The sequence below is a fragment of the Microtus ochrogaster genome, chromosome 16 (assembly GCF_000317375.1).
Source record: "Microtus ochrogaster isolate Prairie Vole_2 chromosome 16, MicOch1.0, whole genome shotgun sequence".
NCBI classification, from domain to species: Eukaryota; Metazoa; Chordata; class Mammalia; order Rodentia; family Cricetidae; genus Microtus; species Microtus ochrogaster.
In genome coordinates this window covers 53,681,779-53,694,369 of record NC_022018.1, presented here as the reverse complement: position 1 = coordinate 53,694,369, position 12,591 = coordinate 53,681,779, and the positions used below count along the sequence as shown (strand labels likewise).

Sequence of the window (12,591 nt, the reverse complement as noted above, 5' to 3'; positions counted from 1 at the left end):
GAGCTGCCCAAATTGGGTGTTGGAAACTGAACCCTAGTCCTCTGCCAATGCTCTTAAGTTCTGTCTCTCTCGATCCAGATCCATTATCATTCTCTAAACAAACGGTATGACAACCATTTGTGTGGCACTGGCATCGTATTAGACATGTTTAGAGGGGACTCATGGTCCATGGAGAATTCTCATTCTGCCTCTGTGTGCAGAGCTTCCACAACTGTCTGGAAACAAAACCCGAGGCTGCAGGTGACAGACTACAGGGTCTTCATGACTCAGCCCCACCTCCCCCTTGCTCAAACATTGTGTGTATGAGGGTAGACTCTTGCAGAACTGACTTCTGCAGTCCAGTGGCCATGACAGGGCCAGGAGCTCTGTTCCTTGTGTATGAAGACTCTGCCTATGTTCATCTAGGAGGGATGGGCACACGGAGTGATTAGCAAATGACAGAAGACACATTCTTTAGGAAAACATGAACAAAAAGAAAAATCTGCCTGAAAAGGAAACAGAGAAGGAAGAAGCCAACAGCTGCCTTAGACCCTTGGCTGTTCCAGGCAGTGCAGGCACTCCTGGGTGACATGCCCTTTCTGAGGACAGCCAGCTGTAAGTGTAATCCAGTTTTGACTTTACAAACTCTATGCCCTGGATGTTCATTAGAAGTAAGGGACATTTTACGAGTGAACTGTAAGTGGGTTAGCTTTGGGTTATTCAATCAAGTTCAAGATCTCCTTAAACTTTGGCTCACTGCCACTGGGGAAAGAGGACAGATGTCTGCTATGGATTGGGAGTCAGGGCTGGTTTGTAAGAGTTCTCGGGAGCCTTTGACTCTGTTTCCCATAACACCATAACATGTGAATACTTGTGTGGAGGAAGGAAGATGGAGCAAGGTTGGGGCAGCCTGGGTTCACTGGGGCCCAGGAGTCCCAGTGGATGGTGTCCCACAGGCTACACGCCCTGGTCACACACCAGACAAAAGAACGACCCATGCCAGAAACAGCTGAGCTCATGAGCTTCTGTAGGAAGCCAGGAAGCACGAGACAGTCACCAAGTCGCAAGAATGCTGCCTTCTATTTCCTCTGTTTGAAGATCCCCTAGATTCCCTCATGAGGGGAATGGCCTGATGCTAAGGGTGGAGAAACCACAGAGTCACAGAGAGGAAACTCGGTCCCATGCTGACCACACACTGGGTTGTGAGCTCACATGCACCTTATTTCTCAAGGGCAGTGATGCAGAGCTAGGGATGTGAGTAAGTGGGCAGAGAATTTGTTTGGTATTCATGAAGCCCTGGGTTCAGTTCCCAGTCCTGTGGAAACTAGGTATAATGGTGCACTCTGGGAACTCTTAGGGGGGTTAGGCAGGGGACTGTACACTCAAGGACAGCCTGGATACACAGGGAATTCAAAGCCGGTCTGTGACCTTGGAAAGCCAGAGGGAGGGAGGAATGGAGTGAGAGAGAGAGAGACAGAGACAGAGAGACAGAGTTTCAATTAGTAAGACCAGACCTAGAGAATTCGTCCTGGAGAAGATAGTCCCTTAGACTTGGATCCTATAACTGACCTGAGGGGGTTTTCAGACCCCCTGAAGGTGGGGTCTGAAAAAGGGCCCCACTTCTCCATGCGTGACTATCACCCTACCTGACGTGAAGCCTTAGCTGAAGTTCCACATATCCAGCCATGGGCAAACCCTGCAGGTGGAGCAGTAGTAGTCTGGGAAAGACTAGGGCTGGCTTTTTGGCAACACAAAGGTAGGGAGGGCAGTGTCTGAAAGGTTTGTGTCTACAGGGGACATTTAGGACAGATGAAAGACCCACTCCTAAAGGGATTTGAGCATGCTGTGGAAACACAGCCACCCAGGTAGGGCCCTGGTCTGTGAGGCCTCTGCATTTTTTGAGCTCTGATACTAACTGATAAGGACACACACAAGCTTTGAGAGTGCCCTGCATAAACTACAAGCCCAGTGTTGGGGTGGAATGTGGCATGAAGAGGCGTGGGATGTCTGTGCAGATGACTGACAGACTGCTGGAGGACCTTCTGCCTTCTGCGTGGGCTTATATATGTCCCTGGGGGAAACATAGGAGTGCAGAACATGGGCAATCTGTGGCCCCAGTACTTCCCCAAAGAGCTTGAGAACAACAGCTCTAGGCAGCAAGAGGGCAACAGCTTTCTGGGGGTCAGCATGTCTTCTGGGTGCTCAACATGGCACAATGCTGCCTGCTACCCTAGGGTATTTGTGCCAGAAACTATTGCTCAAAGATGCAACGCAACCAGATCTCAGGAAAGTGCTGTGCTGTGCATCTACACAAGGGGAAGCTGTCTTCCTCCTCCTCCAGCCTCGCTGTGATGCGGCTTCTGTCCCACAGACCATCACATTCCCGCCACCAGGGTCTGTTGATATTGCCTATTGATTTATTTCTTTAAGAAGTGGTTAAGATCATCTAAAACAACTTTCATTTTACTATTTTTTATGCCTATGAATGTTTTGCCAGCATGTATGTCTGTACACCACACGCATGCCTAGTTCATGCAGAGGCCAGAAGAAGGTGGTGAATCCCCTGGGACGGGAGTTACAGACAGTTGTGAGCCCCCACGTGGGTGCTGGGAATTGAACCCAGGTGTTTTGGAAGAGTAGTCAGTGATCTAAGACATTGAGCCATCTCTTCAGCCCCTAAAAAAATTTTTTTTTAACATCAGAAGTAAGAGGAAAATTCTTTAGCTAGATGCAAATGCAGAGAAAACACCTGCGTTTCTAGGAAGACAGCCTGGTGCTGATCGATGCACCTGACCATGATGTGACATCATTGGTTCAGGAAGGAATAGGGGCGGTTTTTTAGAACCCCAAAAGCCTCTGTGTGGGGACACAGAATGACACCAAACTCAGGCATTGCCACAGAATCACCTTGGCAGGCACATCTTTAGAAGAAAAGGCAAACCCACACAAAGACGGCTCCTTGCCTCTCTGGACCACAGACCCTGCCTAGCTGGACCGTGGCCCCAGGACCTTCTGAATTTTGACTCACACAGACACACTGCAGATGCCTAGGCCAGGAATCCAGGATCCAAGTCTTCACGCTACTGAGCTGGCCAGGCTGAAGCCCATAGACCCATTTCTGCTCAGACAACCACACCCACATTTGGTATGAGCTGCTCCCAGGGATTTGCTCTTGGATGTCTGCATTAGCATGCAGTTCCAAGCACAAACAGAAGTCCAAGATCCGGGACAGATCTCCGTGAGCAAACTGTGCTGCCTGACTTTTGTTCCATCACCACATGGTGTGTACCCTGCCTGCCATTGGAAACAGAATTTGGGTTGAGCAACCCTACTCTGACAACACTAAAAAGATCATGGGAAAAATTACCTTGATGCTAGGGGCCTGGGACAATGGCTCAGTGGGTAAGGTGCTTATCACACAAGCATGGGGTCCCCAGCTGATCCCAAGAACCCATGTAAAAATCTGGGTGTGCCAGTGGGTGCCTGTAATTTCAGTCCTGGAGAGGGACAGACAGGAGGAGTCCTGGGGGCTTCTGGCCAGTCAGCATCGACAAAGCAGCAAGCTCCAAGTTCAGTGAGGGACTGTTTCTCAAAAAATGAGTAGGGAAGGGAGGGCCAGAAAACAAATTCATTGGGTAAATATGGTTGCCCCCAATCCCGAAGGCCTGAGTTCAATACTTGGAACTCATGTAAAGGTGTAAAGGAAGAATCGGCTCCATGGATGTTGTCCTTTGACCTCCACACACACACTGTGGCACAGGTATTTCCCCCACCAACATGCAATAATAATAATAATAATAATAATAATAATAATAATAATAATAATAATAATAATGAGATATTAAGATAAATAAGGTGGAAAGAAACTGATAAGATACCAATGTCCACCTCTGACCTCCACATGCATGCATACACACTTGCATTACACACTTGCATGCATGAGCAGGTAAAGCTACACACAGAAGACATTTCATAAGCATAAAGTGTTTCTAAAGGTCAATGACTTTCTAGTGCAGGCTTGGGTAAGATCTCATGACATCTCTTTACATATGTGCAAATATATCCTGTATCCAAAACATTCCCAATCCAAAGCACTTCTGGTTCCACCATGTTGGATACCAAACTCAACCCTCATGTGGCTGAACACCGTTTTCTTTAAGCACAATGTCACACTTTATGGTCAGACTAGATAAAAACACATGCTGGGTCACAAACGACAACAACTCCCACCTGGCAGATGGGAAGGTGTGACACCTTCCTGGGCCCACCTGGGTTCTACTCATGGGGAAGCTGTTACCGCTAGTGAGCGGCCCTGGGGTAGGAGGAAGGGAGATGGCAGGATACTCACAGGAATTTTCCGTTGATCTTTGATCCTATGAGGACTGTCTGCTCCGACTCATCTCTGGAGATGTTGCCATGGAACCAGGGCATCTTCTCATGGGCAGTGGTGGCGATTAGCTTCTCCAGCTGGGGCTTCTGGCTGATGATGGCTTGTTCCAGAGCCTGGCCCTGCAGTGAACAGAGGGAGAGTGAGCCGGCCGGGTACAGAGAAGACAGGTTCTGTGCAGCAAATCAGGACCAAAGTCTACTCTATCCCTCGCTCATCCTTCTCTTGTGTGCTGCCTAAAAGAAGGGAACCAGTAGGTCCTTGTAATATTACTTGCATGTCTTCAAGTGTATAAACGAAGGGATATGTTTTGGAATGAAGAGATGGGCCCTTCAGAAAAAAAAATTGCATATGTAGAATGGATCCTCCAAAGACATCTAAGCTATATATTCTACCCAGGTTCTGGGTGAAAACACAGTCATTTCCTAATAGGCAAGAAGCCTTGAGATGTGTGTGAGGTTGGGGAAAGTGCGGTAGCTCAGCAGGTGAAGACACTTGTTGAAACTGACTGTCTGAGTTTGGTTCCTGGGACTCACCTGGTGGAAAGAGAGGCTGACCCCTGCAAGTTGTCTGCCCTCCACATGTGTGTCATAGCACCTGTACCCTCCTCCCCTGTATACACACACACACTACACACGCATGCACGCACATGTACGTGCGTGCTAAAATAATTGGAACCAAAGAAAAATGTTTTAAAGAAGATGCATGTGACGAAGGCGTCTGTGGCTTTCTGTCTGTCAGGGTTCAGCTTTTTCCTCACTCCCATCCTGCCCCTCCCCACCTGCAGGAAATGTCACCAGAGGAGTCACAGGTGAGTGGCCTGGACCACGTGGAAACAAGGCGAAAATAAAAAAAGTCGCCTTAAGAGCTGAGGGGACTGATTTCCTCATCTTTCCCAGTGAGGAAAAAAAATTACCTTCTTGGTAATGAATAGCCAGAGTTTGGTTACTGACAAGTTAAAAAAGAAAACAAAAGCGAATAAACAAACAAACAAACAAACAAACAAACACAAAGGACAGAATGAAAACTCAGCCTTCTCACATGTGGAGAAAGGAGGAGGACAGAGTGCAGAAGGAATGTGAATATGAGGCTCTGACCACACCTATGGATGGAGTGGGAACAATGACCGAGAGGGGCGTGGCCACGCAGGCCTCTGGAACGTAGCAGAAGCTGGAAAATCCACTCAAACACCCTTACTGCCCCAGTTTCCAGGTAAGGGACGCAAAGGATTCTGGGTGATTCTGGGACAGGGCTCCACGGTCTCAGGGAGCAGTGGCCACCAACCAGACTCACCTGAAGGTTCCATGTCTGCTTCACATATTCCCGGATGAGGTTCTCCTTCAGGTCCTCAAAGGGTCCGGTCTTGGGTTGTACCCCCGGCGGCCGGTTGAAGGGCTTCTTGAGGAGGCAGATGAGGCCATCAGGTTCCTGGGAGTGGTAGTGGCAGAGGTCCGCCGGGCTGGCATGGGTCCTGCCGCCGGAGATGGCATAGGTGCCATTAAGTTCCCTCTCGATGGTGTAGTGGTGTGCCTTCCTGTTGTGTGCCACCGACAGGGCGAAACCACCCAAGTAATTGCGACTTTGGCGCAGCAGGTACAGCCCATCGGTCATGCCTCCCTGGACCAGGTAGTCCTCAGCCTCTTCCCGAGTGATGTTGCCAAAAAAGTAGGGTAGGTGGTTAGCGCTGTCTGCCGCATTGCCTGCCATGTCTGCACCCCTTCAGAATTCCAGGAGGTATGGAGGGAAGTACCTGGGGATAGCAGAGATGGGTTAGCCACAGTGAGGAGCCCAAACAGTAAGGGGCACTGGCTAAGCCCACCAGAACCTACTCCACAGGGACATAAGCCTTTCTAGTTTAGAATGAGCACACTGCCCTGTTTGGCCGGGGGTTCTGTTACCTAATTTCCAGTTTCCCAGAATGCACTGTGGTTAGTTAACAAAATCCATGGCCTTTAACAAAGGTGACCCAATTCACCATGATTTTTTTTCTAGTGGAAAAAAAAAGAATTCTAAAAAGATACAACGTGATGGTTTGAAAGAAAATGGTCCCCAAGGGGAGTGGCACTATTTGGAGGAGAAGCCTTGTTGGAGTAGGTGTGGCCTTGTTGGAGGAAGGGTGTCACTGTGGGGGCAGGCTTTGAGGTTTTTCCTCACACTTCACTCAGTGGGACAGTCAGTAGACTTCCTGTTGCCTGCAGGATGTAGGACTCAGCTCCAGCGCCATGTCTGCCTGCACACCATCATGTTCCCTGCCATAATAACAATGGACTGAACCTCTGAAACTATAAGTGAGCCACTTTAATTAAACGTTTTCTTTATAAGAGTTGCCATGGACATGGTGTCTCTACACAGCAACACAAATCCAAAATAAGACAGACAGAAAAGAGAAGTGTATAGTAGTCTTTTGACACAGTGCTCAAGGGCACACACACCCTGAGTGTGGACAGTGGTACGTGGGACGGAATTAGCAAGGACTGCTGACGTAATTCTGGGAGCTCACTGTTACTCCATCCGCTTTGACTAGCCTCTCCCTGTCCCCACCATGGCCCACAGCCTCAGGGAATCACCACTCCACATGGCAATGCAGCCTCCTTCCCTAGTAGGCAGCCCCTTTAATTTTCAGTGGGAAGGAAAAAGGTTGGTGTTGGCACTCTCCTTGCCAAGAAGCCGTCTTCATTTTGACCTGACTTCTGACACGGCAAGTAATGCATGTGCTGGCTGGAGGGAGGAAGTGCCATGCTGAAATGACAGATAGCAGCTGCTCCTGGCCTGGCCTGGGCTCTAACCTGGAGCATGGATAGCGTCAGTACCTGCCCCCACATGTATATCTCTCCAAGGCTGGCACTCCTCGTGCCCACTCGGGACCTCATCCTGGTCCATCCTCCTCTTAACCAGGCTACCATGCAAGTCTCACGGCTGGATACGGATCTCGACTTTGCAAGCATTAGCTTGTGCCTACCATGCCAAACTCACAAATTTAGCTTTTTGTGTGGCATGTGGTATATGCTGCCTGCGATTCCAGCGTTCGGAAGAGGTAGCTGCAAGTTGGAGGACAGCCTGGGCTACATAGTGATTTTCAGCCTCGTTTGGACTACAGAGTGAGTAATAAGTAAAATATATAAGAAAATGTAACAGATCACAATAAAAAGACAGAACAAAGCAACTGTGCTAGTTAGTTTTAACTGTCACCTTGACACAACCTGGAAAGAGTTTCGGATGAGGAAGTGTCTAGAACAGGCTGGGCCTTTGGGCGGGTATAGGGGGGATTGTACTGCTTGTTACTCAAAGTGGGAAGACTCATTCCAAATGTGGGTAGCAGCACTTCACTCCTGGGCCCTGCACTGTCTGTGTGAAGAAAGCTAACTGAACATAAGCAGCAAACAGCCGGTGAGCAAGCATGGGTCCACTCATTCTCTCTCTGCTCTTAACTGGGTATGAAGCTTTAAGTTCCTGCCTTGACTTCCCCAGGATGGTGAGCAGCAACCTGGAATTATAAGCCATATAAACTCTTTCCCCCTAAACTGTTTTGTTTTTGTCAAAATATTATATTATGGCAACAGAAATGAGACTGGGGTACTGTGGTGGTTTGAATAAAAGTGGACCCCATAGACCCATAGGGAACAGCATTATTAGGAGGCGTGGTCTTGTTGGAGTAGCTGTGGTTTTGTTGGAGGAAGTGTGTCACTGGGGGCTGGGCTTTGAGGTCTCAGAAGCTCAAGCCAGTTCACCTCCTGCTGCCTGCTGATCCTGATGTAGAACTCTCAGCTCCCTCTCCAGCACTGTGTCTGCCTGCATGCTGCCCTGCTTCCCACCATGACCATAACGGACTGAACCTCTGAAACAGTAAGCCAGGCCCCATTGAATGTTCTCCTTTATTTGATTTGTCATGGTCATGGTGTCTTTTCACAGCAATGGAAACCCAACTAAGACAGATATCAACCAAACAAATTCCCAAAGGACCTCAAACAAAAACGAAGAGACTGAGCTTTTCACTTAGTCTTGGCCACAGAAGTGGCACTTTCATAATCCCCACCCCTTGAAGAGTCACCATTACCTGACACATGTGCTCTTCTGGGTGCCATTGAACTCATCACACCTACCACTGTGGCTTTCATGTCCTGTCTGGACTCTCGTCCTCTGACTGCAGGGAGAGTCCACAGCCCGAGATCCTTTCAGCACCCTCAACAGTATTGAGAACTCTCGTGTTCTTTCTCAGTTCAACACTACATTTTCTTAGTTTGACATTAACAAGTGTGTGAGGCCACTGTATAAAAGCACGAACTTGAGAAAGATTAAAGAAGACCCCAGTCCTAACAAACCACCCCCTCGTTCCTCCTTAGTTCATCTCTGCCCAGAGTTAGCCTGTACTTACTTCTCTACACTCCTGTCTAGGTTGCTCTACAGTAGTGAGGTGTAGGGGGGGCCTGTCAGAACATAGCAAATCTCTCACTCTCTTGAGAACTTTAGGAGGTAAGTTATACACAAGGCTTTAGAAGTAAAGAAACGTGTGTACACATGCATGTTCATGTGGATGCTCGTGCACATGTGTAATAAGTAGGCCAGAGGTCAACATTGGGATTGTTTTTGAATCATTCGTCACCTCATTCTTTTCGAAACAGGCCTCTCACTGAACCTGGAACTTGTCAGACGGGCTAGACTGGGTGGCCAGCAAGCCCCAGAATCCTCCTGTCTCTGCCTCTGTGCCACCAAGCATGGCTGTTCTGCAGGGGTTCTGACCATTCAGCTCAATCCTGTGCTTGCAAGGCAAGCACCTTACTGACTGAGCTAGCACCCAGACTGAGGGGATGGTTTTTAACATGAAGTAATATTTTGGGATTTCCTTGGCTGTTTGTCTCCCCTCCTTCACTTCAATTGTCTCTATGGTCCATCATCACAGGGTAAGATCCCTTTAACACATTAGCAGGGCTGGCTGGGAGGGGCTTGAAAGGGACATGCCTGGGGCAGCTCTTGGTGTTTGGTGGAGGGTTATAAAAACAAATACATGAATACTTGATGATTAATGGACATCCAGCCTTACTAGTGAGTCCCTCACTGTGTGTTGGTTGACCCAAGCTCCTTTTTGATACCCAAGAAATAGCTTGACCTTCCCAGATCCACTCACACTGACCCTGTGTTTTGAGGGCCCATCATATTTCTCCCCACTCTAATGGAAATGACAGCCACTGCAACAGCCAGTCAAGACAGTGCTAAAGGCCTTCTGGAGCCTTCCTTCTCTCCCTTCCTCTATAGTTCATCCCCAGAGTCATGAAAGACTTTGCTCTCCAAGAATGGGCACACACTGGAGCAGAGTTGTCCTAATCTTCACTGATGTGGCCAAGGGGTGAAGGATCTAAAGGGAGGTTCACTGAGCCAGTTTCTAGGGTCCATCTAGCAGCAGATTTCACAAACAGAATCTCGAGCCACTTGTGCTTCTCACCCACTCCCGTCACTGCCTGGGGTGTCCACCACCTCTGAGTCTAACCTGGTTCTCTCCATTGATCCTCATTCTTAGTCCATTTCCTTCTAGGTAAACACAGTGCACTCAAGATGGCCATATCCACAGCACATCCTAAACCTGCCCCAGCCTACAAGGCCCTCCTTGACCCGACTCCAGTCCACCCAGCTGTGTTCCACACATGGCTTCTTTGCCTCACATGTCGGACGCATAATGTCTGGGTTACAGCATTTTCCCTAGTGACTTTCCTCCTTCCCAGGCCTGTGGTCTAAGTTCCTGCCATCCCCGCAGATGTTCTGATGATCTGATTGTTAGGTGTCTGTCTTTGCCTGCCATTGCTCCCCACCAACACATTCTTATTGAAATTCATGTAAGTGTATGTCTCTTATATACAGCTTCCACCCTTCCCTTATGCAAAAATGTAAGCTTCAAAGGTCTGGGCGGTTCAGCCAGCTTGATCAAGGTTTACCAGATGGCCACAAAACATGCGCTTAGTGTGAATGTGCCCCTCTTTCATTTTAGAGACTTTACTGCTAGTTTCCTAAATGAAAATGTTTAAAGTCTAACTTGTCTGAGTCCAGAGGACCCTGAAGCCCAACACATCAGCTGGCCAGAGGCCCAGCCCTGTTCTTGTGTTGATGCAGCTCACTCCTGTCCCGCATGAGCTCACAGCTTCTTGTGGGAAGGAGCCTTCTGTCACATGCTCCATGCTTCAAGCAGGAAATGCCGTCTCATCAGATTCCCTGCCTCTTCTCCTCAGCCCCGCTCTTCCTGATACTCCTAGGACACCACGCCTGCTGCTCCCTAATTCCTCAAGGGCCTGCCTGCAGGGGACATCCTGCCAATGAATTCTTCCTACTTGTCAGTATTTCTAAGGTGCCCATGTCTCTCTAATTCTCCCACATGGCTTCACGTTGTTCAAGCCCCTTTCAAATGCACCACTGACTTCCATGCTGCTTTTTTGATCTTCTTGGTCTGGGCCAGAGGTCCACGAATACAGCCATGGATGGCCCCAGCTGTCTATCGTCTGCCTGGGGCTTCTGGAGAATGAGCAGTTTCTCTTCCACATGTGGTCATGAGGGCCTTCCTGCCCTCTATTTACATATGAAGACAGTTGCATTGGCACGTTATAACACCCATTAATTTCTCCAGAGCATTTTACAGTTTCATCTCAGAGCTGCTCAGCCTGCACAGTCTTGATGGAGGGGCTGGACCAGTCTTTGGTATGTGTGCTTATGGTAGTAGGGGCTTCTCTTCCACCTGAGCTGATTTAGCAGCATCCCGCCGCCCACACACTGGGTGTCTAGAGCAGTTCATTCCCTAATTATGCAAACCAAAAACCATCTTCAGGCATCGCCAGGTCTTCTCTGGGGCATAGGTGCCCTTGACTGGAAACCACTAGCTTGGTTGCTATGTCATGACCACAAATCTTATATGGCCTGTCTTTGTGTCTTTGGTTTCACCAATACATTAAATAACCAAACATTCCCTTATCTATTTGATGATCATTCTCAACAATGAGCAGACATTGTGGAAATTCCACCTAAAGGGGAAACATAAACAACATTTTCCTCTTCCTCATGAGGGCCCAAAGAATTTTGAGTTCACCAAAATTCACCGTAGAGGACCAATGAGTTCATTAGGCTTAGTTACAGAACATGGGTGAGGGTTTTATGGACAGGAGCATGGATGACCCTAAAGCAACTGCACTGGAAGATCAGTACCCAGCAAAGACAATGGCTTTGTCCATGCCTACATAGTTAGAATATCTATTCTCTAGTCTTCCCCAGCCTACATGCTCCAGCCCCTGCCTGAGATCCCACACCACATGCAACTAGGGCACAACTGCATACAAATGACAAGAAGGAGTGTCTATAGTCAGTCTCACCTGAGGGTTCAATGGCCCCGCACTACCCCTCCTTCTCTGAGGTTGGGTCATGGTTCCCAGATTGGCTCCTGATGCAAGCTGGAACAGCTAATCTGAGGGGGAGGACAGGAGGCCTGGAAGGCCACTTACACATGATGCCCTCCAAACCTAGAAGGCAGCAAGGATGGGATACAGAGCAGAGAGGAAAGCAAGCTCCACAGGCGTCCCTCCTGGTCCTGCATGACCCTGACACCCGTGCACCTCAGCAGTTCTCCTGCGGCCACGGAAGACACAGTGTCTCATTAACCCTGGAGCTTCCTGACTTGGCTTGCCTGGCTGGCTAGGGAGCTCCAAAGATCTGTCTATTTTTCTCTGCTTCCCTAGCCCTGGGATTACAACGCCTGTCACACCCGCCTTTTACATGGGAGCTTAGAAGGTGAACTCATGTCCCCAGGCCGGCAGCACAAGTCCTTGGCTAACTGACAGACTTCTGAACTTCCTTTCCCGTTAGACAATGACATGCCAATTCTCCAGTCCCAGGACTAAGGTGGACTGTGTGACCTTTTGTCCTTTTATAGGCGGCTGTGTAATGATAGCTTATCAACATCTCCATAGAGACTGAGCAATAGCTGCACCCGCCCTTGCAGGTACAGTGTTTCTGATAGCCACTGAGCTAATTAAGCAATCACATTTCTCAGGGTGGTCACAGGCAGCTCCTTAGATCCCGGAAAGCATGTATGAAAAATCAGACTGCAGAAGCAGCCAGCACCTGGAAATATCTGAATTAACAAACACCTGGGCAGTGAGTAAGGCTTAAGGTCTGGGTTCCACAGTCAGGAGAAGGCTTTCCGGTACCCAGAATTTGAGAGAGGAGGAAAACTCACACAAAGAAAATCATCGTAA

General features: G+C 48.8%; 1 protein-coding gene across 1 annotated transcript in view; it reads right to left on the bottom strand.

The window, feature by feature from the left end:
* Syk (spleen associated tyrosine kinase) overlaps positions 1-12,591 on the bottom strand; it is a 71,273-nt gene that overhangs the window by 39,148 nt on the left and 19,534 nt on the right. Inside the window, exons 2-3 of the mRNA XM_026783147.1 lie at positions 5,660-6,116; positions 4,328-4,488 (exon numbers count right to left, since the gene is read on the bottom strand). Coding sequence (XP_026638948.1) covers positions 4,328-4,488; positions 5,660-6,073 — 575 coding nt within the window. The 5' untranslated portion in view covers positions 6,074-6,116. The remainder of the gene's footprint in view (positions 1-4,327; positions 4,489-5,659; positions 6,117-12,591) is intronic.